Source organism: Vipera ursinii, assembly GCF_947247035.1.
Source record: "Vipera ursinii genome assembly, chromosome: 3".
Taxonomy (NCBI): Eukaryota; Metazoa; Chordata; class Lepidosauria; order Squamata; family Viperidae; genus Vipera; species Vipera ursinii.
The window spans coordinates 188,371-215,378 of NC_139516.1; the positions used below are offsets into that span (position 1 = coordinate 188,371).

General features: G+C 60.1%; 3 protein-coding genes across 16 annotated transcripts; 2 read left to right on the forward strand and 1 right to left on the reverse strand.

The window, feature by feature from the left end:
- Nucleotides 1–558: 558 nt before the first annotated feature.
- Nucleotides 559–2,590, reverse strand: SNRPB (small nuclear ribonucleoprotein polypeptides B and B1). The gene is made up of 7 exons (XM_083360812.1): nt 2,467–2,590; nt 2,230–2,381; nt 2,031–2,142; nt 1,511–1,663; nt 1,218–1,356; nt 907–1,032; nt 559–734 (listed from the first exon to the last, which is right to left on the reverse strand). Exons 1-7 carry the CDS (start codon nt 2,467–2,469, stop codon nt 697–699), a joined length of 723 nt encoding a protein of 240 aa, XP_083216938.1. The 5' UTR covers nt 2,470–2,590; the 3' UTR covers nt 559–696.
- ELMO2 (engulfment and cell motility 2) lies at nt 2,588–11,891 on the forward strand. 7 transcript variants are annotated; one of them, XM_083360805.1, is made up of 22 exons: nt 2,613–2,821; nt 3,683–3,810; nt 3,968–4,008; nt 4,149–4,221; nt 4,394–4,444; nt 4,561–4,742; nt 5,276–5,375; nt 5,454–5,605; nt 5,687–5,765; nt 6,035–6,070; nt 6,345–6,395; nt 6,604–6,726; nt 6,817–6,951; nt 7,038–7,142; nt 7,231–7,339; nt 7,895–8,031; nt 8,117–8,280; nt 8,364–8,476; nt 8,556–8,663; nt 8,782–8,864; nt 8,976–9,053; nt 11,563–11,891. In XM_083360805.1, exons 1-22 carry the CDS (start codon nt 2,650–2,652, stop codon nt 11,761–11,763), a joined length of 2,421 nt encoding a protein of 806 aa, XP_083216931.1. In that variant the 5' UTR covers nt 2,613–2,649; the 3' UTR covers nt 11,764–11,891. The 7 variants fall into 7 exon arrangements, with proteins under 7 accessions (XP_083216934.1, XP_083216930.1, XP_083216932.1 ...); XM_083360804.1 differs by having other exon boundaries at nt 2,610–2,821; nt 6,817–7,142; nt 7,945–8,031; XM_083360807.1 differs by lacking the exon at nt 6,035–6,070 and having other exon boundaries at nt 2,614–2,821.
- A 108-nt stretch (nt 11,892–11,999) lies between these two features.
- SLC35H1 (solute carrier family 35 member H1) lies at nt 12,000–18,410 on the forward strand. Of its 8 annotated transcripts, XR_014491944.1 has the most exons (11): nt 12,000–12,116; nt 12,193–12,349; nt 12,518–12,581; nt 12,704–12,776; nt 12,933–13,101; nt 13,188–13,271; nt 13,793–13,968; nt 14,314–14,437; nt 14,523–14,661; nt 17,401–17,669; nt 17,756–18,410. XR_014491944.1 is itself a non-coding variant. In XM_083358014.1 (10 exons), exons 1-9 carry the CDS (start codon nt 12,018–12,020, stop codon nt 14,621–14,623), a joined length of 1,047 nt encoding a protein of 348 aa, XP_083214140.1. In that variant the 5' UTR covers nt 12,000–12,017; the 3' UTR covers nt 14,624–14,661; nt 17,756–18,410. The 8 variants fall into 8 exon arrangements, 7 of the variants coding, with proteins under 7 accessions (XP_083214140.1, XP_083214139.1, XP_083214136.1 ...); XM_083358014.1 differs by lacking the exon at nt 17,401–17,669; XM_083358013.1 differs by lacking the exon at nt 17,756–18,410 and having other exon boundaries at nt 17,401–17,749.
- The last annotated feature ends 8,598 nt before the right edge of the window (nt 18,411–27,008 follow it).

Sequence of the window (27,008 nt, forward strand, 5' to 3'; positions counted from 1 at the left end):
TATATGACGGATGATCGAATCATGAGACAAACAGCATTGATTTGTTTTCACTTTAATGTGAACATGCCTGTATTTGCCAACAAATGTTGTAGGCACAGACCTTGTCTCCTAACCTTTTTAACAGAACAGGACCATGGAGATCATCTAGTCCAGGGGTACCCAACCCCCAGTCCATGGACCAGCACTGGGGCTGCGGCATGCCAGCAAACAAGCAAAGCCCCACCCACACGATGCAGGCAATAGGTGAAACCACACCCTCTGGTCGCTGGAAAGACCTTTCTCCATAGAACCGGTCCCCGGTGCCCAAAAAGTTGGGGGCTGCTGATCTAATCCAAACCCCTGCTCAAGCAGGAGGCCCTACGTTACTTCAAACAAGTACCACGGAAGCAAGGCCTTCGCTACCTTGGCATGTGTGCCCTTGGTTGCTCCTTGGCAAGCAGCTGCTATCAAGCAAAGGGATGGGCCTCAGGAGGCCAAGGCACCCAGAAACATTCAGTCCCAAAACCCTGTCTGTGTGTTCTTTCCCCAAATACGTGCCTAACAGTGACACCACAGGAAGAAACGTCACATTTTATTAGAAATGGGCAACATGACATCAAAAAACAGAGCACGTACATACGCAGCTAATTCTACTCCCGCCATCTTGCGATCAACAAGATCGGCCCCCCGTGAGTCCCACTGGGTTCAGCATGGGTGTCAAGGCCTAGGCGGGCGCATGCCAGGAGGAGGGGGACCTGAAAACAAAAGTCACAAGTGTCAATTACTTGCAGTTGTAAGAACATTGTAGCGCTACTGAGCAATTTGTTTTCAACCCGGCTATCGCAATGGCCTTTCATACTGAGTCTAACACCACCACTTTGGCAGTTTATCTCGGAATTCAACTTTCTTCACCAAAAAAGTACTTACCCCTCATGCCAGGAGGTGGCGGCCTCATTCCTGGCGGCGGCATCCCCATTGGTGAGCCACGCCCTGGTGGCATCCCCATAGGAGGGCCCATGGGTGGTCTCATACCAGGAGGAGGCCCCATCATTCCTAGAGCAGAAAAGCAGAAGCATCAGCAACTGACAGCCCCTTCCCTCCTGCCTGCTAGCCCAGCAGAGACCTCAGAGTAATCCTGCTTTGGCAACAGCTCCTCACAGCGATGCTCAGATACTACCGTTCATCATAGGTCCTGTCAGCTCCGGTAGCGAGGAGGGGGTGGCTTAGTCAAAACTCACCTGGAGGGGGAGTGCCCCTTCCCATGGGTGGGGGAGGGCCCCCACGGCCTGGTGCGTATTGAGTCGGGGCTCCTGCTATACTAGCTGTGGCAGCGGCGGCGGCGGCAGCGACCGTCCCTCGACTCTGAGGCGTCATTACCTGTAAAAAAAAAAAACAGCTTGAACGTGACGCACCACTCATCTCTGTCCACGTCCACGAGGAGAAAAGGTGAAAAGGGCTTATCAGCCGCAAGCCGCCTGGCACCAAAGCCGCGCTCTATTCTCCACCCAGCCGGATGTGGCTCTGCTCTTACCTGTTGGGATGGTCCACCAACTCCACGCACAGGACCGGCCAAACCCGCAGGCGCTTGGGGCATGGGAGCCCCGGCTGGGACTCCTCTTCCAGCAGCTCTGCCGACACCGGGTCCTCCTGCTGCCCCAGCCAGCGGCACACGGGCAATCCCGGTCTGGAAAAGAGCCGAAGCGTCACCACACAGCAGCACCCTGGGGTCCCTCACTCGCCGCGCTCGGGAGACGAATTCCCCACAGCGTTACTTCACCAGGGCTTCTCTGCCGCTCTTCACAGACTCCTTTTGCTGGACCGGTTCCTCTCGGGGGAGTTTTTCTGCACCCCCTGACAATCCTCTGCGGTTTGTCTCTAACGAAGTGGGCCCATTCGGTCCGCTGCGTCTCATGGCGGCCCACCCTCTCGGCGGCGCCCGGAGCAGCGAGCAGAAGCAGCAGCCGGGCCTGAAGCCTCCCCAGGGTGCCGGGGGGAGGAGCTCGAGCACCGCCGCTGCTCCACCCCACACACTCCCGCCCGCCCCGGCTTACGTCCTTGGGGGGCGGCCCCTCCACCGTCATGGAGACCAGGTTCTCGCCACGGAGCAGCACCAGGCCCAGCACGCGCTTCTCCTCCCGCTCGGGCTGCTTGGAGTTCTTGGGCCTGCGAGGGGGGAAGGAAGAGGCGCCGCTTAGCGCCCGGGCCCCTCCCGGCCCTCCCCGCCCCCTCCCCCCCTCCCCTCCCCCTCACTTGATCTTGCGGAACTCGTCGCAGTCGCAGAGGATGAGGTTCATGTGCTTGTCGAAGGCCTTGAAGGTGCCGATGAAGACGCGCCCGTCCTGCAGGATGCAGCGCATGCGGTAGTCGATGTGCTGCAGCATCTTGCTGCTCTTGCCCACCGTCTGCGGGGAGAAGAGGGGTCCGCGGTCAGCGCGGGGCGGGAGGCGGCTCCGCCGGCCCGGGTCCCCCCGCCGAGCCCAGGCTCACCATGGTGGCGGCGTCCGGCTCCTTCCTTCGCGCCGGCCGCTTCCCTGCCCTTCCCGCCGCCTCGCGAACCGCCGACGCGCGCCCGCTTCCGGCGGAAACGGAAAGAGAGCTCGCTTCCGGCTCCGCCCCTCACTCCCCCCTCCCCCCTCGGCGGCCGCCGGGCCGAGCGACGGCGCGGTTCCCATGGCAGCGACGTCCTTGCCGATCCGCCAATGGGAGAGGGCGCCGGGGGCCGCGGGAGAGGCGGGGCCCGGGAGCGGAAGGCCGAGGGGGCGGGGCCGAGCCGAGCGCAGGAGCAGCGCCGTCGCCCCCCCCGCAGCCCCCCCCGCAGCCCCCGGCCGGCCTTCCCGGGCAGGTCAGGCGCCGCCGCCGCCGCCGCCGCGGGAGGGAGGGCGAGGCCCCCGTGGACGCTGCCCCGGGCCGGGCGCCGGAGGAGAGCCGGTGGGAGAGGGGAAGCCCCGCCTCGCTCTCCACGGAGATTCAGCCGGGGACCGACCCCTCCCCCGCCCTCCCTTTCCGGCCGCAGCGCCCTCGCCGGTCCGCCAGCAGGGAGCCTCCTCCTGGGCGCCTCGGGGCTCCGCCGTGCCCCCCCTTGCTCTCTTCGCAGGGCCCGGGGGGGGAGGGGCCGCCCTGAGCAAAAGCCCCCCCGCCCTTCCCCCCCCCCGCAGACGGTGGTCCTGGTGCCCAGAGCGGCAGCCCCCTCCCCTGCCTCCCCCTCTGGGGTGAAGCCCTCCTAGGGGACCAAGGGCGGCCTCCTCCTCTCTTTCTCCGCGGTCGTCACTCGGTTTCTTTTACCGACCCTCCCCCCACCCCATAAACTGGGTGGTCTCTGACGGCTCCTGCAGACGCTCCGCCGTGCTGGGGGTCCTCTGGCGGGGGGGGGAATCCTCTGCTGAAGCCCCAGGTCTCGATCTAGCTCTGCGTGGCTTTAGTCGCCCCAGAAGCCCGGAGGCTGCCCTTCCCCACCCGCCTCCCTCTGGGATCTAGCGTTTCCCGAGGGAACCCTGCTGGTCAGACTGTATCCCAACCAGTGCCCCCTCCTCCGCTCTGTGTGCCCCCTTCATTGCGTGTGGGAAGCTGCAAGTGCCCGGTGGGGCCCAGAGAGCAGGCCCTTGGCTGACCCCTTTGCTGGAACTGGGAATGGGCCTGAGGTTTGGGCCGGTGGCTCCCGCTGTGGAAAAGCCAGCCATCTGTCAACCCTTTTCTGTCGTGGCAGGTCTGGAAGAGGGTCCCCGTTTCTGCCGAGAGAGCTGGGTCTCTAAAGACATGCCGCCCCCGCTGGACGTAGTCAAGGTGGCCGTGAAGTGGCCTGGGGCCAATGCCCAGTTGCTCGAGTTTGACCAGGTGAGAGACGGGGCGGGCTTTGACTGAAGGGTACCCGTGTGTTCGCAGGAGTGAGGCCTGGACAGTGAGCCCCAGCAGAGTGGCTGTGGATGATGGGGGGGACAGGCAGAGGTTGGCCTAGAGAAGCCTCCTAGCTCACGACTTTTGCCCTTTTCAGAAGCAGCCCCTGGTCTTCATCATCAAGGAAGTCTGCGACGGGTGAGTGTCTGCCAGTCAGATCAGCCTCCCCCCCCCCGTCTTCTCAGCTGGGGCCCCAGGAGCACCCTCCCTCTCTCTCAGGGGAAGAAATGGCCAGGCTGGAAGGCTCAAGCGACCTTCCTGTGTTTGTCCCCTGGCAGATGGTCCCTGCCGAACCCTGAATACTACACGCTACGCTATGCCGATGGAGCACAACTGTACGTAACGGAACAGGTAGGTGTGCAATCCTCCCTCATTGCAGTCCTTATCCTAGAGTCCAACATATTCATTCCCCCCCTCTCTCTCTTACACACACACACACACACACACACACACACACACACACACACACACACAAACTCTGGCTGACCGGTCTTAAGCCAGCTTTTGTCTTTGTGCCCTACAGACTCGTGGCAACATCAAGAATGGGACCATCCTCCAGTTGGCGGTTTCTCCAGTAGGTTCTGGCTGCTGCTAGCCCTTGGGGATGGGGCTTTTTTTTTCTCCTCCCTCCACCCCCCCCCGTTTGCCAGTTGCTCTGATGGGGAGGGGCTCCCGATGCCTACTTTTCAGTCCAGGGCCGCCCGCCAACTGATGGACCGGACCCAGTCCCCCAGCTTGGAGGGCCGCCTAGAGGCCATGAAGGAACTCGCCAAGCTCTCGGCAGACGTCACCTTTGCCACCGAGTTCATCAACATGGACGGCATTGCGGTGCTCACCCGGCTGGTGGAGGGCAGCTCCAGGCTCCTCTCTCAGTAAGCGCTGGGCTGCTCTTCAGTCGGAGCTCCTCTTGTTCCCCCACCCCACCCCTGTCTTTGCAAACGCTCCTGGCACCTTTGCCCAGGGCAGCCCAGCAGAGGAATGAGCCTCCGGTTGCTCCAAGACCTCCTGGCTCTCAAGGAGTGGCTCTCCAGGGGAGGCGAGGAGGGCCTCTCCTAAGGATGGGGAAAGGATGGCAACAGGTCATAAGGCTTGTCCTATTCCTAGAAAGCCCAGGAAAAGGAAAGGGAAGAAGGGGGCCACCTAAGGGCCACGTCCTGTGTCCCCCCCCATTGGGTATAGACTGCTTTTAGCCGGTGGAGGGGCAGGGCCTTGTCTCCTGAAGCCCCCAGGCAGCAAGGGTGACCTCCTCCATGGCCGTCGCCCGCTTTGGCTGGAGGGAGCATCACCAGTGGGGCCCTGTCAGAGAAGAGCCGAAGGGGTTGTCCGAGGTTTGACAGCCAGGTGAGAGAGCCGAGCAGCGGCCTGCAGACCTGGAAGCGTGGGCGGTTTGTGTCTTCCCCTGCAGCTACGGCGAGACGCTGGCCTTCACCCTGACGGCCTTCTTGGAGCTCATGGACCACGGCCTCATCTCCTGGGACACCATCTCCGTCGGCTTCATCAAGCAGGTGCCGTCCCCTGGGAGGAGAACGGGCACGTCCTGGTGAACCGGGCTGGTGCTGACTGGGGGTTCCCTCTGCCGGCAGATCGCAGAGTACGTGAGCCAGCCGACGGTGGACGTCTCCATCCTGCAGCGCTCCCTGGCCATCCTGGAGAGCGTGGTGCTGAACAGCCAGGCTCTCTATCAGAAGATTGCGGAGGAGATCACGGTCGGGCAGCTGCTCTCCCACCTCCAAGTGTGAGTGTCCCAGGGCTTGGGGCTTCCCCTTGCCCGCCCCCTGGCAGAGCTGGACAGGTTCTCTCTCTGGATCTCCCACAGCTCCAACCAGGAGATCCAGACGTACGCAATAGCGTTGATCAACGCCCTCTTCCTGAAGGCTCCCGAGGACAAGAGGCAGGTAGGTGGCAGGAATTGGGGGTGGGGTGGGGTGGAAGGGATGCCCTGTCCACTGGGGAGAGGGCCAGCGGAGGCAGGCCTTGCTCTTTTCCTGGAGGGGAGAACCGTCTCGGGTGGGGGCTGGCTTGGGCATTGCGTGTGCACCCCCTCCATCTGTATCCTGTGAAAGGCTGTGTTCCCTCCCCCCCCCCCGCTTCTCTCTCCCCCCCCCCCCGGTCTGCTGATTCTGTCATCTGCTCCTTTTGTGTCTGTTTCTGCTTTCCACCCCAGGACCAGCTTGTTAGTCCGCTAGACCTGCCCTGCACTGTAAGTCGATCCCTGTGTCAGAGAATGGAGGCCCGGCGGGCTCCGAATCTTGTCTTTCAGGGTGCTGGGGTGCACGGAAAGCCTTGGAGGAGCAGGGGGCTACAGGGGCAGGAGGCTACTCCTGCTGTGGGGTCTGAGAAAAGCCTGGGGTTTTGCAGATGGCTTCCCTGGTGGGCTGGGGAGCAGCACAGGCGGGCGGGGGGAGGTCCAGAAGGCAGCTCCTCTGTCTCCCTTCCTTCCACCACCCGCCATTTCCTTTGTACCTTCCTGGCAGGAGATGACCGAGGCCTCCGCCCAGAAGCAGCTGCGTTCGGCCGTTCTGACGGTAAGGCTTGGGGCCAGAGATGCCCTCCCTATTTAGTGCTGCTGTCCATCGGCCTTCCCTTCAGCTGGGCCTTACAAGGCCTCGCCCTGCAAGGCAGCTCGCCCTTGCCAGTTAGCAGGCAGCGTGTCGGCCGCAGCAGTCTGGGCCAGTTGACAGTTGTGAGGCGGTGGGGGCTGCTCCTGCTGACTGTTTTCACGCTCCTCCCCAGCACGTCATCCGAGGGAACCGCCCGATCAAAACCGAGATGGCCCACCAGCTGTACGTGCTGCAGGTCTTGACTCTCAACCTCCGGGAGGAGCGGATGATGACCAAAATGGACCCCAGTGACCAGGTGGTGGGCAGGGTAGCCCCCTGCGGCCTTCAGGGCGGGTGTCCGGCTGCCGCCCCCACCCAGACTCACCGTCCCCCTTGTCCCAAGCAGACCCAGCGGGACGTCCTCTCAGAGCTGCGCAGGATTGCATTCGAGGCCGAGGCCGAGAGCAGCGGCGTCCCTGGCGGCGGGGCAGAGAAGCGCAAGGCCATCTGCACCAAGGACTACAGGATGCTGGGCTTCACGGTTGGTTGGCGGTGTGCAGGGAGGGGAGCCCGGCCGGTTGGGCTGCCAGGCCAGGGCCCGAGAGAGAGACCCTTTTGTTTCCTCAGAACCCCCTCAATCCGGCCCTGGACTTCCTTCAGAGCCCGCCAGGCATGCTGGCCTTGGACAACATGCTCTACCTGGCCAAACATCATCGGGATGCCTACATCCGAGTAAGGGGCCCGGCTGTTCCCCACAGGGGACCTGCGCAGGCGGCCACCCGCCTCCCCCTCACCCTGGACCTCTCCTCCTGCCGCACAGATTGTCCTGGAGAACAGCAGCCCGGAGGACAAGCACGCCTGCCCCTTTGGGCGCAGCGCCATCGAGCTCACCAGGATGCTTTGTGAGGTCCTGCAGATTGGAGAACTTCGTAAGTGGGGTCTGGTGGGGAACCCTGGGAAGCCCCCCCCCCGAGGAGCCATTCAGGGCTGGAACAGGAGGAGCTGCTCCCCTTCTCCTCGGAGCCTCGGAGGATCTACCGGCTAAGGCCTCTCCCTGAGCACCACTTGGCCCAATCGGATGTGACCCAACGGGGATGTTGCAGACTCAGAGGGCTGCTTCACGTGGCAGCCGTGGAGTGGCGCATGGTTGGGGCAAGGAGGGTTGTTAAGATGCCACTGACTGCCGCGGGGGGGGGCGTTCACTTCCCAAAGGTTGGTCGGAAGGGTAAAAGCTCTGCCTTGCCATTTGGCGCCTCAGCGGCTATGAGTATCCCTGTGTGTTCAGCTGGGATGTTGTGACATTTTTGTGCAGTTTCTCACGTACACACGGTGCACTTCCTAGTGCTTTTCTGCTGATGCAGTCTGGGAATATTTGCCCTAGATCTCCCTCCCTCCCTCCCTCCCTCCCTCCCTCCTTCCCAAAGCTCAGCCTGGGGGAAAGTGGGCCTGCCCTGACGGCCCGCTTCCTCCCTGTCTCTGCCAAGCCAACGAGGGCCGGGACGACTACCACCCCATGTTCTTCACGCACGACCAGGCCCTGGAGGAGCTCTTCGTCATCTGCATGCAGCTGCTGAACAGGACCTGGAAGGAGATGCGGGCGACAGCCGAGGATTTCCACAAGGTGGGTGTGGCCTCCCCCTCCCTCCACAGCCCTGCAGTGCCACTGCCCTCCTCCTCTTCTCCTCCTCCTCCTCCTCCTCCTCCAGGTGATGCAGGTGGTGAGGGAGCAGATCACCCGGGCCCTGCCCGCCAGGCCCCCCTCCCTGGACCAGTTCCAGAGCAAGCTCCGTAGCCTGGGCTACGCGGAGGTGCTGCGCTTGCGCCAGTCGGAGCGGATGAGCCAGGACGACTTCCAGTCCCCGCCCATCGTGTGAGTGCCTCCGGGGGGCCCTGGGGGGCGCTGGGGGGGACACGCCCCCCCCTCTGATGGACCTGCTGGCCGGCCTTCCCCAGGGAGCTGCGGGAGAAGATCCAGCCGGAGATCCTGGCGCTCATCAAGCAGCAGCGCCTGAACCGCCTCTGCGAGGGAAGCAGCTTCCGCAAAGTGGGCAACCGGAGGAGGCAAGGTGAGCCGGGAACCCTGTGGCAGTGGGGGGGGGCTCTCATGGGGGGGGCCTTTGCCGAGACCGTTTCCCTGCCTTGCAGAGCGCTTCTGGTACTGCCGCCTGGCCCTGAACCACAAGACGCTCCACTACGGGGACCTGGAGGAGAACGCCCGGGGGGGGGCAACCCTGGAGTCGCTGCAGGAAAAGAGTAGGCCAGGGGTGGGGCTGGGCGGGGGTGCAGCAGCTCTCCGGCCCGGGGGCGAGGGGGGGTCTGTCCAGTTGGGCCTTTGGAGGGCCGGGCATGATGGCCGCCCCTCTTCCCTTAGTCCCCGTGGCAGACATCAAGGCTGTTCTCACTGGGAAAGAGTGTCCTCACATGAAGGAAAAGGGGGCGCTGAAGCAGAACAAGGTACGGGCGTCCCAGGGAGCCCCCTCACCCCAAAGGCCTCTGCCCAGGGACGGTGGGGGGAGGGGGGAGAGGCCTGCCTCCCGGTCCCTGACTTCTCTCCCCATCCCCAAGGAGGCCCTGGAACTGGCTTTCTCCATCCTTTACGACCCGGACGAGGCCCTGAACTTTATCGCACCCAATAAATACGAGGTGAGCAGCAGATACGGGTGGGGGAGCCCAGGGCTGCTTTTATCCTGCTGGGCTGGCCCTCGGGTTGCCTCCCCTCCGAGGGGCTCTGGGGGCCATCTAGTCTGCCTCTGTTGAGGAAAGGAATTAAGTAGGTGCCTGTCTGGCCTTGGCCCGAACACATCCCCTGAATGGGGGAGACACCCCAGCCCCGCACCATTGGCCCCTCTGCTGAACGGCTCCTCTTTCCTCTTGGCTGCCGAGGTCCTTTCCTGAGAACTCTTCAAACTGTGGGCTTGGAAAGCCTCCCCTCTTCACTGGGGTTTCTTGTGAGGCCAGCGAAGGAGCCCCGTTGCTTCCTCCTCCTTTTAGATCGGTCAGAGTAGAAGTTTCTGAAGGCGTGTCAGAAATCCCTGCCCCATGCATTCGCACCACCACCTTCGTGGCCCTCTTCCGCAGACCTCGTCCCTCAGACTGGACGCCTGGCCGTCGCCGTCTCTGCGCTCCCAGCAGAAGCAGCGCCTTAAGTTCACCACCACTCGGGCCCTCCTCACTCAGCGGTTCCAGGGGGGGGCCTGGGCTACCGGCGGTTATGGAGAACTTTTCCGTCTCTGCGAACCGGCGGCAGTGCTGGCTGCAGGGCAGAGGGAGGATGTTTTTCCCGCCGCTTTTGAGCAAATGGAGCTTTCTGTGCTCAGGCGCTCGCCCGCTGCTTGCGCGGCCCAGTTCCCAATGAGTCGCATCCCGGTACCAAGCTGTATCTCTCTCGGGTTGGGGACCCCTGATGTGGAAGATGGCTGCATCGCCCCTCTTGCACCCCTCAGAAGAGGCAGCTCCTCCCCTGCTCCCACTGAACTCTCCTGGGTCATTTCCTGTGGCCTGGGCCTCCTGGCCGTGAGTGCCCTGTTTTGGACACCCCAGGGGAGGGTCAGGGGCCCCGGTGTGGGTCACGCTGCTCTTACCTCCCCTGTGGCAGCTGCCTGGAGGGTCCTGGGGGCAGTTCTGGGTCCCAGGAGGACGGGCAGGAGCTGCAAGCAGGCTGCGCTTCTTGCAGGTTTCCAGATTGCGGGGGAAGGGTGGAGACAAGGGGAGGCCCGCTTTCTCCTCGTGTCTCCCAGTTTCTTCGGGGCTGACAAGCAGGAGATGGAACTGCAGCCTTTCCTGCTGCACTGAACTAATCTGAAATCTCCAGGCATTAATAGCTCCCCCCCCCCCCGTGGATGCAGGGCCTCCTCTTTAAATGTGCAGGCTGGTGACCATCATCAACCTGGCCGTAACGAAGACTGCAGGTGACCGGTGTGCTGGGTGAATAAAGTGCCCCTGTCGCCCGGCCTGGGCTGAGCAGGACCGTGAGGGTCTCTGCTCAGGAGCCGCCACAGCGCCTCCCTCTCGCCCTCCGGCCAGGAGATCCCATCTCTTTTGGGGCAGCCTCTTCCTCGGCTGAGGGGCTGAGGGCCTGCGTGGCGTAGGGAGGAGGGCTCCTTCCCTCTGGCTCTGGTGCCCTGGGGCAAGAGAGCACCAGCCGCCCCTCCCTCCAGGACGGCCCTTCAGAAAGGCCAGGGCCGAAGAGGGCAGCTCTGTCAACCGTCCCTCGCGGGGAGTCAGGATGGTGGTGGCTGGAATGGAACACGGGCTCCCCATGGGATCTGACCGGGCTAAAGTGGGGGTGGGGTGGGGGGAACCACTAATGGAGCGAAAGCTCCCTGGCCTTTATAACACCAGCTCTGCCTCGTTGCTGGTTGAGCTGTGAGAAGATGCAGACCACTCGGGGGGGGGGAGGCCAGCTCTGCCCCATCCTGCGCTCCAGCGTGTTCCCAACGCGGGGGCACTTTTCTCCCGTCTTTGGTTTCAGAAGGGAAGAAACTTCCTGGGCTGTGATATAGAGAATAGAGTTGGACGGGACCTTGGAGGTCTTCCAGTCCAGCCCCCGGCTCAGGCAGGAGACTATACCGTTTCAGACAAAAGGCTGTCCAGTCTCTCTGTGAACACCTCCAGTGACGGAGCACCCACAACCTCTGCAGGCAACTTCTGTTCCGCTGGTTAATTGTCCTCCCTGTCAGGAAGTTTCTCCTTAATTCCGGGTTGCTTCCCTCCTTGGTCAGTTTCCATTCATCGCTTCTTGACGTGCCTTCATGTGTTTTGGAGAATAGCTTGACCCCCCCCTTCTTTGTGGCAGCCCCTCAAATGCTGAAATACTGCTATCATGTCCCTGGTCCTTCTTTTCCCTAGACTGGCCATTCCCAATTACTGCCACCGTTCTTCATGTGTTTTAGTCTCCAGGCCTTTAATCGTCTTAGTTGTTCTCCTTTGCACTTTTCCCAAAGTCTCAGCATCTCTTTTGTACTCTCCTCACCAAGGCTGTCTAAAGCGGTGCGGAGACTTTGCGTGATTTTGGTTCTGGCAGCGCTTGGAGGAGTGGGCCGAGGTGCGGCAGAGGCTGCCAGGAGGGTCTTCGCGGGGGGGGGAGGGGCTTGCTCTCGCTCTCTCTTTCCTCTCCCCCCCCCAGCCTGAGACGCTCTTTTGCTGCCCCCAGTTCTGCATCTGGGTCGACGGGCTCCACGCCCTGCTGGGCAAGGACATGGCGAGCGAGCTGACCAAGAGCGACCTGGAGACGCTGCTCGGCATGGAGATGAAGCTGCGCCTGCTGGACCTGGAGAACGTCCAGATCCCCGAGGAGCCCCCGCCCGTCCCCCGCGAGCCCAGCAGCTACGACTTCGTCTACCACTACGGCTGAGCCGCCTGGCGGGGCTCCCCGGACAGGGCCCGGGGGCGGTCGCGGGGCGGCGGCTGGGCCTGGATCGCCCCCCGCCTGCCTCCCTCCCTCCCTCCCTCCCCCATTAAAGCTGGTTTACCCCCCCTCCAGCCCGGCTCCGGCCTCTTCTTCTTCGCTCCGCGGGCGGCAGGGGGCGCTGGACGGCCGGGGCGCTCTGGCCGCACGGTCTCTATAGGCGCGGGGGGGGCGTGGCCGGGGCGCTTCCGCCCTGCGCGATGGCGGGGTCGCGGGCGCTGGCGCGGGCGGCGGGGCTGGTGCTGCTCTACTACGGCTTCTCCATCGGCATCACCTTCTACAACAAGTGGCTCATGCAGGTGGGCGGGGCTCCGGGACGGGCGCGGGGCGGTTCGGCCGGCCGCCGGCTCACCGCGTGGCCTCCCTTCCGCGCAGAGCTTCGCCTTCCCGCTGTTCATGACGCTGCTGCACCTGCTGGTCATCTTCGCGCTCTCGGGGCTGGCCAGGCGCTGCTCCCGCCGCTGCAGCGCCGCCGCCGCCGGGCGCGCCCTCCTGCCCTGGCCCGCCTACCTGAGCCAGGTGGCCCCGACAGGTGAGGGCGAGGCCGGGCAGGGGCGACCGCGGGCGGGCGGGCTGGGGCGGGCGGAGGCTCCCGGGACCGAGCGGGGCGCAGCGTCCGCCGCCGGTCGGGGGTCCGCCTGAAGCCCCGCCGGAGGTGCCGCGGGGGCTCCTCTCACGGCGCCGCCTTTCCCGTCCGCAGCGCTGTCCACCGCCCTGGACGTGGGGCTGAGCAACTGGAGCTTCCTCTACATCACCGTCTCCCTGTGAGTGCCGGGCGGCTGGGGCGCTGGGGGACGGGGCTGGCGCAGCCTTCAGCGGCGGCTGGGCGGGGGATGCTGCCTGGCGCTGCACCCCTCACGCCTCCCTCCCTCCTCCCGTCTGGCAGCTACACCATGACCAAGTCCTCCGCTGTCCTCTTCATCCTCCTCTTCTCGCTGATCTTCAAGCTGGAGGAGCCGGTGAGACATCCCCCTCATCCCCCTCCCGCCCCCCCGTCTCGGCGTTCGGGCAGGCAGCTGGCGGGCACTGAGCTGGGGTGCCAGCAGCCCTGCCCGGCCTCTGCCCGGCCCAGCTCTCCGCTCACCAGCTGGTGACGCTGCTCCATCTCCTGACAGAGAGCCGCCCTGGTGCTGGTGGTGCTGCTCATCTCCGGCGGACTCTTCTTGTTCACCTACAAGTCCACCCAGTTCGACGCCGACGGCTTCGCCATGGTGCTGGGGGCTTCCTTCCTGGGGGGCGTCCGTTGGACACGGACACAGATCCTCCTCCAAAAGGACGAGCTGGGTGAGTGCGTGGCTGGGGGCTGAGGGAAGGCAAGTCCTCCTCCCTCCCTCCCCCTGACTGGCTGCTGCCCTTCCCGTCCCTCACAGGACTCCAGAACCCCATTGACACCATGTTCCACCTGCAGCCGGCCATGTTCCTGAGCCTCTTTCCCCTCTTTGCCGTGTTTGAAGGTCAGCCGCCTGGGGGGCGGGGAGGCGATGGCTTCTGGCCACCCCAAGTTTCTCGGGGAAGGGGCACAAAGGGTGTGCTGGGACGATCCCGCCAGCGGCTCAGGTCGCAGAAGGGAGAAGTCCCATCTTGTGGCCCGAGGTCCTGCGCAGCTCAGGAGGGCCCTTTATCCAAAGAGGCCCATCGAGCGGAGGAGTCTCCGTGCAAGACTCTTGGGCTTCGGCTTTCCAGACCGGCGGTTCCACCTCCCCCATGGCTCTTCCCGCTTTTGAGGGCTGCTTTCCAGGAGTCCCGCCCAAGATCTCGTGCTTTGGTCCCTTGTGATCCACTGAGATCACAGATCCTTTCTGCAGGCCCTGCCAAGTCTAAACTTTTGGTTGCCTTCCTCCGGACTGACTGCTGGGCGGGAGACCTGGCCTCCCCCGCCCCCCCCATCTGTCTCTGGGACTTTCTTCCGGACAGGCCGGTGGTGGGGCTGGGTCTGCAAGCGAGCCCCCTTCCTGTCCTCTCCCTGTTTCCCCAGGCCTGCCCTTGTCTGCGTCGGAGAAGCTCTTCCGTTTCCAGGAGGTGCACCTGCTGGTGGATCTGCTGGGGAAGCTGGTCCTGGGGGGGCTGCTGGCCTTCGGGCTGGGCTTCTCCGAGTTCCTCTTGGTCTCCAGGACCTCCAGCCTCACCTTCTCCATATCGGGGATCTTCAAGGTATTTGAGGGGGGCGCTTCTCTGGCCTGTCCTCAGTGCATCTCTGGGCCTTTTCCTTCTTCCAAGGCAGCAGTCAAAATGTTGCTCCCCCTGGGCCCTGGGAAGGCCTGCCTTACTCCGGCAACTGCATAGAATTCACCGTGGTATAAAGTCAGAAAGAACAGAAGCTGAGTCGGGCCAAGCCAGCTGCCTCTGGCTGTTAAGGGGGGCTGTTTAAGGCTGTGAGGGGGACCCCAAGCAGTGGGACTGAGCCTGTCGGATCAGCCCCCACCGCCTCTGGCAAGGGGGGTAGCTTAGGCCGGCCTGCTCTTCTGTGAGCTGAGAGTGCACTGCCTCGTCCCCCAGGAGGTCTGCACCCTGTTCCTGGCCGCTCACCTGATGGGAGACCAGCTGACTCCGCTGAACTGGTTGGGCTTTGCCGTCTGCTTGCTGGGCATCTCTCTGCACGTGGCCCTGAAGGCCCTCAGGGGTAAGGAGGGGGGGCAGGGGAGGGGCAGAGAGAGCCTCTTTCTGTGGGCCCTCGAAGGGCATCTCACCCCTCCCTTCCCACGCAGGGCCAAAGGTCACAAAGCACCCCGAGGCGCCTGGCTCCCCTGCAGACCTGGAGCTCTTGCTGCTGCCGAACTCCCCGGAGGAGGAGGCCCCCCTGCGCTGAGCTCCCCCCTTGGCAAGACGGAGGGCGCCTGCTTTGTGGTGTGTGTGGATTGCCGGCTTCCTAGGGTGGAGCAGAGATGCTCAGCTTGGGGAAGGGGGAGGGCAGGTAGCAGGGCTGCTTCTGCCCCCCCCCCCGGGCTGAGAGGGTGCCTTCTTTGGGCTTGCCAGGGTCTCGTGCCCCAGACTGGCTGGGCCAGAAGCTGAGAGTCAGGGCCTGCGGATGGCCAGGGCAGCTGCTCAGGAGAAGGTTTGGGCCCTGCGGTGGAGAGGCTCTGGCGGGTCAGAAGAGGGCGGCCTCCCTTTTCCACCGATGCCCCCCGAGGGGCAGGAGCTGCTCTGCCTCAGTCCAGGAGGGCACCTGCAGCAAGATGCTCCAGAGCGTTCAGGAGGAGGAGGGCTCTGGGAATGCCCGCCGGCCTGGAAAGGGGAGCCAGGTGGCCGAGCCTGGGTGCAGGGCCCCTGGAGCCTCAGCCGGACGCTCACCTCAGGGCAGGTGGGCTAGCTGAAAGCACCCCCCTGAGTAAGGAACCAAGGCAGGTGGAGGTGCGTGAAAGGCAGGGCCCCGATGGGCACGCCCACTGCAGCGATCACTGGGGCTAAGAGAATGCAAGAGCCCCTGAGCAGAGCAGGGGGCCGGCTTGTGAAGAACAAAGGTGCCTTTTCAGGAGATGACTGGACTTCCCTTCTGTTTCTTTGAAGTTTCGCTTCCCATCCAAGAAGCTTCTTCAGGTTCTGACCGGGTGGGGGGGAAGGGAAGGATTTATACTCCTTGCAAACAGCCGGTCCTTTGCCTCCTTTTGGATAAAAGTCGTTGAGGCCACTTGGAGGTTTGCCTGTGTCTCCAGAGTCACCTGAGTGGTGCAGGTGGGAGCGGATCCTTCTTGGAACCGCTGACAGGACTCTTTCCTGGACCATTTGCCCTACAAGGAGGGAGAGGAACGGCTGGAAATAGTTAAACGGCAACTATCGGTTCCAGTGCCCACCAAAATGGGAACTGGGTTTCCCCTCCTCCCCAAATAGACCACGTTTGCTCTACTGGGGCACCCTTGGGGTACCCAAATGGCTGAGGGGCAAGTGAGGACTGGAAAGCAGAGGGTGGGAAACCAGGGTGCTCTTTTGGGCGCTTCCGGGGGGCTGCCAGGAAGTCGGGGCATTGTCACTTCAGGTGTCCAGTTTGCTCCAGTAAAAGCCCACCAGTGTCACCATCTCCTGCTGTGGGGCGAGACTGGTCCAAGTGCCCTGCCTGGGCCCGGGCAGCCAGGATCGGGCCCAGTGGCAGAACTGCCGGACGCGAGCCGCAGCCTCCAGTAGCTCCATTTCTCGGGGGGGGGGGATGAAAGTTTTTTAAATTCCTTCCTACCGATCTCAATTCATCCACAGCAGTTCTGCTCAGGACCGCCGGCAAAGTGCCATCGATATTTGATAAATATCAAATTGATATTTAAATTAAATATTTAAACTGATCAATGTTATTTGAGGAATATTTCATAAAACTATGCACCGAGGGTGCTCATCACTTCTGTGACGCCAAGCAGCTGCGGCTATTCTGCAGCCGTCCGGGTTTAGCGGCTATAGTGACACTTTGCAAAGTAGCCGTAGCTGCCATTGTAGGAATCCGGAGCGGCCAGGCTGCCCCTCCTGGCCTGCTTCACCACCTAGCACCTGATTCAGTTCTGCTCAAGTGGGAGGTTGAGCTTGGAAGGCCGAGTCCTGCCTGTGTCGGAGCTTCCCAGGACGAGCGTTCGGAAGGGGGGGGATGCCCATTGTGCCCCATCTCTTGCCCAACTGAGCCCCCCCTTCACGGTTGTGGGCAGCTGCTGGCGTTTCCTGTTGTGGTCCACCCTGCTGGAGGGGAGGGTGGAAAGGAGGCCGAGGCACAGAGGTCCAGCCCATCAGCTTCTCCTGGGACACACGGTCTGGGGTGCTCCTCGCAGCAGTCCTGGGGCTGTCAGGATGGCTCCTGCAGGGCTCCAGCCCTCCCTCCCTCCCTCTTTCCGGAGAGGCGCCCCTTATGCACGCCTGCACAGTGCAAGGGGGGGGGGTTATATGAGCACAAAGACAGGCATGGAAGACAGAAACTAACAAGCACCCGCTTGGCCACCACAGCCGCTTAGGGAGCCAGGAATCGGCTCTCCTCCCCCTTGCTTTGCCCAGAGATTGCAGGGCATCGCGAAAGATGGAGAGGAGCAAATGCAGGAATGTCTTCAGGGTGGCCACAGGTTCTTTACTCCCAAAACTGGTGGGCTCCCAATTTCTCTCTCGACGTTATTGACTGGACCCGTTTTGCTCTTCGCTTTGTAGGGAGCCTGCCACTGGGCCTGTGTCTGCACTCTTGGTGGGAGGACTTGGTCTCCTACTTCAAGTCGCTTGGCCTTCATCCCTTGATCACAAGGGGGCTTCTGGCCTTCTCGGGTATGGCTAAGTGCTTCTGGGCGATGTTTAACTAACTCCTTGGTGTCAGCATATACGCAGTCAGATTGTTGGGGCCTTTTAGGTTTCCACACCAACCTCCTCTAATGATGGTTAAAACACCACGAGGTCATCTTCCGTATAATCTTTCAAATGGGCCAGATCCTTGGATGCTGGGGAACCTCCCCATACAGAAACAGTAGGACAGGCAGCCATTTATCCCAGTGCTTTGGGTCCTGGCCAGCATATTTCCTGAGCATATTCTTTAGGGTTCTTTTTGTAAGACCTTTGTATGCTATTGTGCATTGTAAGGACTGTCCCACCAGTGTTTCTTTCCCAATGGCAACTGGACTTTGTTTTTCCTTGAAGATGTTTCATTTCTCATCCAAGAAGCTTCTTCAGTTCTGACTGAATGGTGGAGAATGGAAGGATTTACATTCCTTGCAGTCATCTGGTCATTAGTGCTCTTTCTGAGAGTTGTTGAGGCCACTGGGAGGTTTATCTGCGCCCCCGGAGTATCCTGAATAGCGCAAATGGCTGCGGAACTTTCTTACGACCGCTGAAAGGAGGGTGGTGTAAACAGGAGATGGGGGTGTCCTATCCCTCCCCCTCTGCTGAGAGGGCTGTTCAGGGTTAAGGTATACGGCCTCTTGGACCCCTCTTTCAAACCAGTGGTCCTCTGTCCAGAATGTGGACTTTGCCGTCTTCTGTCTTTCAAATGCAGATGGACTGCTGAACCTGGTCCTGATGGGTTGGTTCTCCTACGTTGTGCCAGGCGTTTGTGAAGCGGTTGCTTTGTTTCTCCAATGTACAGACCTGCGCATCTCTCGCTGTGTGGTACTGCATATATTGTAAGAACTGGTATGCACCCATTTTATTCCCAAGTTTGCATATAGATATTTCAGCAGCGCCGATTGGAAAATGGTTTCTTAATCCATCAGGATCTTGTGTGAAAATCTTTAGCAGCTCCTCTGCAACACATTTAGTGGTCACAGTTCTCTAATGGAACTGCTTCTGGGTACTGAGCGGCACGGCCACCAAGTTATACCTGCTGCCAGGGCTTTTTTTGGCATAGAACGCCCAGAACGGAGTTCCGGCACCTTTTTTGGATGGAACCTTGTAGGGTAGGCAAGGCGGGTTGTATGACGTGTGTGAGTTACGGCACTTTTTTTTTTTACAAAAAAAGCACTGCTTGTTGCCTTTACTAGATTGGGCCTACAGTATCCATGGCGACTTTAGAAAAGGGGATGGGGGCTGAAGGACCCCTTTCCATGGGGATTTTGTCTTCTTCCCCTTGTGGCGCACAGGGTGGGTTTTATACCTCTCTGCCAATCCCTGGCTAATAATAATAATAACAAAACAACAATAAAATAATAACAAAACAATATGATGATGATGATGATGATGATGGAAGGGACCTTGGAGGTCATCTAGTCCAACACCCTGCTCAGGCAGGAAACCCTATACCATTTCAGGCAAATGGCTGTCCAGTCTCTTCTTTAAAACTTCCAGTGTTGGAGCATCCACAGCTTCTGGAGGCAAGGAGTTCCACTGGTTAATTGTTCTAACTGTCAGGAAATTTCTCCTTAGTTCCAGGTTGCTTCTCTGCTAGTTTCCATCCGTTGCTTCTTCTCCTGCCTTTCAGGGGCTTTGGAGAATAGCTTGGCTCCCTCTTCTCTGGGGCAGCCCCTGAGATACTGGAAGACGGCTATCATGTCACTCTCAGTCCTTTTCTTTGTTAAACTAGATCTACCCAATTCCAGCAACTGTTCCTTTCGTTTTAGTCTCCATTCCCTTCATTATCTTGGTGGAGCCTATCCTGAGTTCTGCAAGTGGTTCTCTCCCTCAAATCTCAGCTGCGTGGCACGTGGACTTTCTTGGGTCAACTCCAAATATGGTTTTGCGATATCCCTGAGGAAGCACAATTTCTTCAGTCAGTCCCTTTGTGTAGGGATGAAGCCTTATGTGTGCAGCCGGCCTTCCCGGCTGTGTCCTTGTTCCCCACTTTTCCGTGGCTAACCAACCATGTTTTGATGTGGGCTGTTTCTTTTGCAAGGGCCCCAAGCTGCACCGCCCATCCCGGCCTCTCTGGAGGCCCCCCCCCGCTTTGTCAGTCAAGCTTTCACCTTCCTGAGACCCTTCGCTTCTCCTGTTGAATCAGGATGGCTGGGAAGAACCTCAGGCTCTCTGCTTTGCCCGTGTAGCTACTCCCCCTCTTTCTCTACTCCTTTTCTCTTGAGCCCAACATCTGCACCCATTAGTAGGTTATCTCTCCCACCACCGGTGCCTGGTTGGCTTTCAGCAGGGTGACAGTCTGCCCAGAAGCATCTGTCAGGGGCTCTTTTTTTTTTTAATCCCATTTATATCCCCCGCCCTTCTCCGAAGACTCAGGGCGGCTTACAATCTAAGAAGCACAAATCAATGTGCTTAGCAGTAGCCTTCATTCTATGTATATGCCTGCTTTATTAGGGCTTTCAGGCCCCCCCCAGCGGCATTATTACAAAGTCGGCTTATTGCCCCCAACAATCTGGGTCCTCATTTTACCTATCTCGGAAGGAAGGAAGGCTGAGTCAACCTTGAGCCTGGTGGGACTCGAACCTGCACTAATGGCAGGCAGCTGGTGTTACTTAAGGAGGCATTAGCCCACTGCTCCACCAAGGCTTCTTTCCCCACCCATCTGAGCCTTTTTTTTAACTAAATGAGGGATGCACCATTGTTTGTCTACTCCCAGCGCCTATTAAGTCTCTCACGGGGACCCCATTAGCTTCTGCTGGGATCCTAATTCTTTTTCCCAGAGACACTTGCCTGACCCCAGTGACAGCCGTCCTCTTTTTCCTCTGGCCTTTACAGTGCTTGGACAAGTGGCCACTTTTGTCTCCCGTGAAATTCTGAGCTAGTTCAGCTGCCCTCTGACCCAACTCTGGGTTGTGTTCCTTCATCCAAATCCTCAATTTTGTAAGGAGTCCTTGCAGAATCTGCTCTAGAATTACCACCCCTTTCCCTGTTTTTTCCTCTGGCCTCAACCATCTTCCAACCTGGCCCAAATCCCCGCCCCCATGTTTGTTAAAGGTATAACTTCTAAACCTCCGCCTGCAGGTGTCAGGTGTGGCATCGTATCTGTGCAGGATTGCGAGCGTAATTCACTGCTTCTCTTGCAGAAAGAGTGCTTATAGGCCCTTAAAGCCTCCCCTGTTGAATATGGGGCTAGTCTGGCTACTTGTGAGAGGCCTGGGCTGCCTCCGGGGACTTTATTTCCACAGAGACCACCTCCCCACTCCTTCCCTTCCAGGACAACTCCCACACACCCACTGTTCGGCTTCTCTGGCTGGGGGGAGGTCTTAAAGGGGCAGGGCACCCACAGCCCAGGGTTCAGGCAGCCTCCCCTCTCACAGGGACACACCACTACCAACAAGGGGCAGGTTAAAGCAGACAACAAACACCCAGAATCTTTTTCCTTGGTGCCTTGACCCTCACCGGCACCAAACTCTTCCACTGCTCTTTATTGTTATTTTCAATGGATTTCTATAGTTGTCCATCTGGACAAATGAGTCTTGAGTGATTCCTGTCTCTTGTGGAGTCTGTTGGCAGAATCAGCACCTCGGAGGCCTCTCGGTGCAGCAGGTCTCCCGGCTTGCTTTTGCAGAGTCTCTGAGAACAGAATTTGGTCCCCACAATCCTTGCTAAGTATCCCCAAGTGGCTCGTGGATCGGAGAGGGAGGGACTGGGAGCCGAACACAACAGACTGCCCCTGCTCTTGACTGCTACTCCAGCCGGGTGGGGGTGGGCAAATGCCCACCTAAAGAAGGAGTCAGGGCAGGTGGCAATGGATGGAGGGAAGGGGCCTCCATCGGCATGCGGGGCTACAGCGATCACGAGCTTCCGATGGGGTCACCTTAAGGTGGTGACTACATTCTTCTGAGGAGGCCCTACTCCCTTCCTGAGGTCGGATCCTGGAGCCGTGGACCGTAAACCGCGTCTTTCATGACCGTTGCTCCTTCTGGCGGCCGCGTCCTTCAAAGAGAAACTTCCTCTGTGACTTCTCGGCTGCCTCCAGGTGTCCACTTGCTTTTGTTTTCAGGGCTCAATTCATTACACAAACTAACATAGCCACCCAACTCGTGCACAGGTGACTCCTGGCGGCTTACAATTTTTTTAAAAAAAATCCATCACGTACTAAAAACCCATTAAAAATGCAGGAGGCGGCAACGAGCAGGGCGAGCACCGTTAGAGCTGCTTGAGCGGTCCCGGCCCGTGAGCGCCCCTCAGTGGCTCCCCCTGGAGTTGAGTGGGGCGAGTAAAACCCCCCCCCGGCCTCTGCTCCAGGCCCGGCGCCGCTTCCGCAAGAGCGGGCAGCAACCCAGGTTACCCCATCTGCAGGTGATCCACCGAGAGGGGATGCGGCAGGGCCAAGTTCAGGTCATCCTTGAGGAAATCCATCCGTGTCGTCGATCAGCAAGAATCGACACGATCCTGGCAGGCATAATTAAGGTTCCCGGGGAATTGGGATGAGCTGGAACGAGGGGAATTTCAAGGGTGAGGAAGGCAAACTCTTCCGGGGGGGGGGAGAGGGGACGGAGAAAAGCTTGAAACGCTGCAGCCTGCGAGGCCGAGTCAGCCAGCGGGCCCGGAGGCCGCTGGCGGAGAAGCCGGAGCCATCCCGGAGCGCTTCGGAGCCGCCCTGGGGCATCCCCAGCCTCGGGCGGTGAGCGGAGGGCCGCGGCTGCCCTGGCCTCCTGAACCGGGGGCCGGCGGACTCTGCCCAGAGCGGCTCCCCGGGGACGGATGGGCGCCTGGACCGTCCCCCGGCGGCCCTCCGGCTTCCTCGTTCGGACGACGGGAGCCTTGCCGGGCAGCGCCGCTCCAGGCGCTCGGTCGCTTGGTGGTTCCGGGCGTGCCCCGCACAGCCGCCCCGCCTGCCGTTGCTGGCGACCTGAAGGGCAGCCTGAAGGGCAGCCGCTGTAGCCGACGCCCGCGGCCTCCCGTCTTGCTTGTCTCGGGACAAGCATTATTGGGGGTGGGGTGGGGGGGTGACGCCTCTTTCCAGGTGCAGGATCTTGTTCTGTGTGTGTTTTTCAGAATCTGGGCAAGCAAAAAGGTTTTGTGTGTTCCAAAAGTGTTTGTGGTGCAAGAAACAAACAGTAGCTGCATGAAGCCTGGTGATTGTGTGTTTGTACACGTGAGCACATGCACACCTTCCTGTCAGTCCTGGCTCCTAGCAACTACCTGGATGAGTCCCTGCAGTTTTCTTGGCAAGGTTGTTTGAAAGCAGTTTGCCATTGCCTCCTTCCTGGGGCTGAGAGAGAAGGACTGGCTGAAGGTCACCCTTTGTGCCCAAGGCAGGACTAGAACTCAGGGCCTGCTAGTTTCCAGGCCAGCACCTTAACCACAACACCACGCTGGCTCTTTCCCTGAGAGTTCCCTAGAATCCAGTTGGGGCATTGGCTGCCCCCCCCCCATCTGGCCCAAGGGCCGTGGAGTCAGCCGAGAGGGACCCACGTGGGAGGTCCAGAAGGCCCAAAGCCCAGTGAGTGGGGCTTGTTCTGGGGCACGAGGGGCTGTTCCTGCTTGGGAGGGGGTGAAGAGCCCGAGGGGGGCATGCAAAAGAAGTCCCTGGCAAAGTCTGCTAGGACCTCCCTGGGTCCCCCCCAAAACTGCTGCATGGAAATTGCACCCCTTGGCCCAGTGGGCAGACGGTGGCCGACAGGAGGGGCTGCAGCCCCCAACCTGGGTTGCCTCCTTTGTGGTTCAGGGCAGCTGTGTGAACCAGCCATGAGGCGCAGAGGGACCAGGGTGGGGGAGGGGGTTGGTGTGATTCCAGCTGCGAGTGGGGCTGCTGCCTTGGGTGCTGCGCTGTGGGGCCGGGGGCTCAGCTTGGCTCCTGGTCATCTGCCTTGGCCCAGGGGCTTTGCTTGGAGGCCAGCTGGGGGCCCAGGCAGAGAGTGGGGCCAGGTCCTTCTAACGCCGCACCCCTGGCCCCTCCCTGACCTTCAGCCAGTCTGGGGGGGGGGGAGGCAGCCTTCATCTGTCCAGGAGCCTTCCTGAGAGCAGCCGCCGAGGGGTTGCAAGGGATGGGGGGAGGGGCAACGGGGCAGCCGCCTCCTGTTCCTCCATGCTCCAACCAGGGGGCTTCATTGGGGAGGGGGTCTCCATCTTCAGAGGCAGCTGCTAGGAGAGCTCCTTCGCTTCTGAATGGTAATTTTCCGATGACCTTTACATAAATCTGGCCGCTGTCCGCAGGCTACACGGGTTTCCTCCGGTGGAGAGCTGACACTGCCAGCCTTTGGCGCCCAGCGGTCAGTTCGTACCCAGAGTGCCCAGATCAACTCTCAATTACTCGGCTGCTCAGGGCACGAACCCCAGCTGGGAAGCACCGAGGAAGGGTCACCGCTGCAGCTGCACGATCCCTTTCTGGGCGGGGTGGCAACCACACCGTGGCCGTGGCCTCTTTTCTGGGGAGGAGGGGGGCAGCCCAGGCCGCCTCTCGCCAAGAGACGATGTGCTCCGGCTGCCAGCAAGGTGACTCCCATGGGGTCAGCAAGTAGAGGCACATTTGTGATGTTGCTCTGGGGCATCTATGCCGCCTGGCAGTGCCGGCAACGGGCAAATGGAGCTACTGGTGCCAGCTGCGGAAGGGAGGCTGCCCTGCCTGGGTGCCCCCTCCACAGCCTGCCAGCCCCCCCCCCCGTTCGGCACCCCATAGCCTGGGACGGAGAAGGGCCCGGTCCCCAAGGGAGAAACAGCACACCTTTGCCAAGTGTGAACCACGAGTCCTTCAGACAAAGCAAAACGAGTTTAAGGGTGTCTGTGCGTATTTGTCTCTGTGTGAGGCCTTTAGATAGAATTACACCAGATACGGTATTTGTTTTGGAAGCGTCACGAAGCAGCAAACCAAACTACAGAAGTGGCAAATTGGTGGGTTACGTCCCTCCCCTTTGCAAGGCTTGCAAGCACAGTTCAGGGGCTCAGGATGGGCTCCCCATTGCTTAGCTGCTCCGTGCTGGACTTCAAAGGAAATGGCCTTGGCTGAAAAACTGGAGAGTTACTCCAGGCTAAAATGCTAATATCACCTTTTAAAAATGCTAATAAGGAAGCCTAGAATTCCCAGGGAAGCAGAAGGGTGGCAGGAGGCAGCAAGGGGATCCCCCCAGCCCTCCCCTTCATTGGAGGGGGGTTTTTTGGTTCGTTTTTTAAACATTCTGCTTAGGAGGACTTTGAGGCTGGAAAGATTTAGCATCTTCTCTCAGCCTGGGGTTTAAGCTGGAAAGTGGAAGAAGCATGAGTTTCCTGGGAATAAAATTTAGCCCAGTAGTAACATCTGTTCTCTGTATTCTCTACGGAAAATCAGCTTAAAAATGGGCTGTTTAATTTCTTTTTTGCATTTGCTTGTTGATGTTTAATATCAGGAATCGTATTTACAGTTTGTGCTCTGTACATCTCAGCAAACTCTGCCTTACACATATTGGCATCTCCTTCCATCAGAGTTAATTCTGCGCTAATAGTGGATCCGTCACCTTGAGCCCGTCGGGAGCCTTCGCTTCGCCTTCGTGCTTTTTCAGGCGCTCCCTCTGTTTTCAGCGGATTTGTATTCTTATCTGCTTTGCCACAATGTTTTATGTAGGATTACTTAAAGAAACAAAAGGAATATTTTCACTCTTTTCCCCCCGTTTTAAAAAAGACTCTCTTAATTTTATCGCTTTGGAGGTGGGTCTCCTTCCAAAGAACGGGAGATTTCGCCCGGAGCCCCTTGGTTTACTTTGTGCTCCTCGGGCCCTTGCCAGCCGGGGCCCAGGAGGTGGGGCCCTCCCCGTCTCTCAGACACAGGGGGCATCCAAAAGACCGGCTGGGGTGGCAGAAACCGCCCCCAGCTACCCAAGGCGGGAAGAGCGGGGGGGGCAGATGGGGGGGCTCCAGGGGAGGCAGCCACAACCTGCTCTGACGGGGCCCTCCGCCCCACCGGTCCTTCCAGCAGCCAGGGTGGGTGGGGGGTGGTGGAGAGCAGGAACCCCCAATCTCTGGGCAGCCTGGCCATGGGCGAGAGGGCCGAGGCCGGTAGGGGCTCAGGGGCTGCCCCCACCTGCCGCTGGCCTCTGCCCGGAAGGAGAACTGCCCCAAACCCGAAGATGTTCCTGCCGTTGGCAGAGTCGGTGCTTTTCCTCCGGAGGGCCTGGCTGTCAGCGGCCAGCGTAGACCCCCCCCCCCCGGGAGGAGAGGAGGAAACGCTCTAGAATCCCTTGCAAAGTGGCAGGTAAGGAAAGAGAAGGAAAGAAAGAAAGAAAGAAAGAAAGAAAGAAAGAAAGAAAGAAAGAAAGAAAGAAAGAAAGAAAGAAAGAAAGAAAGAAAGAAAGAAAGAAAGAAAGAAAGGGAAAGGAGAAAGGAGGAAGGGAAGGGAAGGGAAGGGAAGGGAGGAAGGTAAAAGGAGAAAGGCCTGGGGAGGTTTTCTTCTGGGTTTGGCAGGAGATGCTGCTGGGGAGGGAGGTGATCAGGTGGGCAGAGGGGCCGCAGTGGGGAGCCAGACCCGGAGGGTCCATGGCCGGGGAAGAGAAGGAAGGGCGAGGGCTCCGCAAGGGCAGCCGAGAGAGAGGAAAAGGCGAGCCCCAGGTGGCCGGGCCGGAGGGTGCCGGAGGGTGCCCAGCAGGGGGGCTGCTCAGGGTCCTCAGCGGTGCTGAAGACAACCCAGCGTGGGAGCAGACAGGCGTTTCGCTGCCTGAAGTAAAATCTAAGCCTTTGGAGTTAAATTCTCTTACTATACAGAGTAGTTATGCTTAGTCACACACAAACCCTCATTTGGCAGCATTCCTGAAAAGACTTTGCACCATCCCATTAGGGAGCACTGCCCCCCCCCTTGAGAGCCCTGGAATCCATGGTCAGTGAATGAACCTTTATTATCAAAGTACAGCATGTATACAATGAGACTGGCTGAGCCTCCCTTCGTGCCCCCCCCCCACAACTCACAGTGACAACAAACCCACCATCTTGTTACACCATGTGAGCTAAGTGCACAACGCACTGGCCCCACAAGTCTATCATGCATAAAGTTATTTCCCGTTCAGGAACCCGACAGCCCGTGTTGAGAAGTTGTTCTTCAGCCTGTTGGTGCGGCTGGCCATACATACATACATAGAGATATAGATATAGATATATAGATATATAAATATATAGATATATATAGATATTGCACTCCCCACGGACCCCATCTGCTTCTCCTCACCTCCGGGGCTCTGTCCCACTCAGCTAGTCTCTAGGGAAGGAGCCACCTTTGGGGCTGAGGGTCTGCAGGGGGGGTGCCTCTGGGGCAGCTGCTGGGGCCGGGGAGGCTCCTGTGCTCGGTGCTCCCGCTCAGCCATCAGGGAAGACGTGGGGGGGTCTGCCCCATCTGAACCAGCTTTGGGGCTGCTCTCTCCAGATCCTGCTGTGCCCCAGAGGGTGACATGGCCAAAAGGGAGAGTGATGGGGCGGATGTCTTCCCAAGCCAAGAGGGGACCAGGCCCCACAGCAGCCGGGCAGCTGCTCTGCTCCTATTGCGGGTGTGGGGGGGGGGGAGGAAGGGCTTCTCCCTCTCTCCCCAGCCAGCCATCCTTCTGTCTTGCCTTCTCCCAAGGACCCCCCCCTGCCTCAACACCACTCCGGGATCCAGCCTTCCAAAGGGCCACCAAAGCATACACCATCCCAACAAAATCCTGCCTTCATGGTCTGCCATGCAAAACGCTTCTGTTGAATGGCAGCTGGGCATCCCTCAGTGCTGGGGGTGGGGGTGGGCGCGCAGGGGGGGGATTTCCCTTGAATTGGCTTCTGCATTAGGCTGCCTTCCCCCTGACTTTGTCCCTCTCCCATTGGGGGCTGCTCAGGGAGGAGGCGAGCACAAACCTCCTTGGGGTGGAACAGGAGTCTTGAAATTGGGGGCAGAGCAGGGGCTGGGGAGCTGGGGATTGGGCCCCAGGACCTCATAGGCTGCTCCCAGCCTTCCTCCTGAGCAGAGA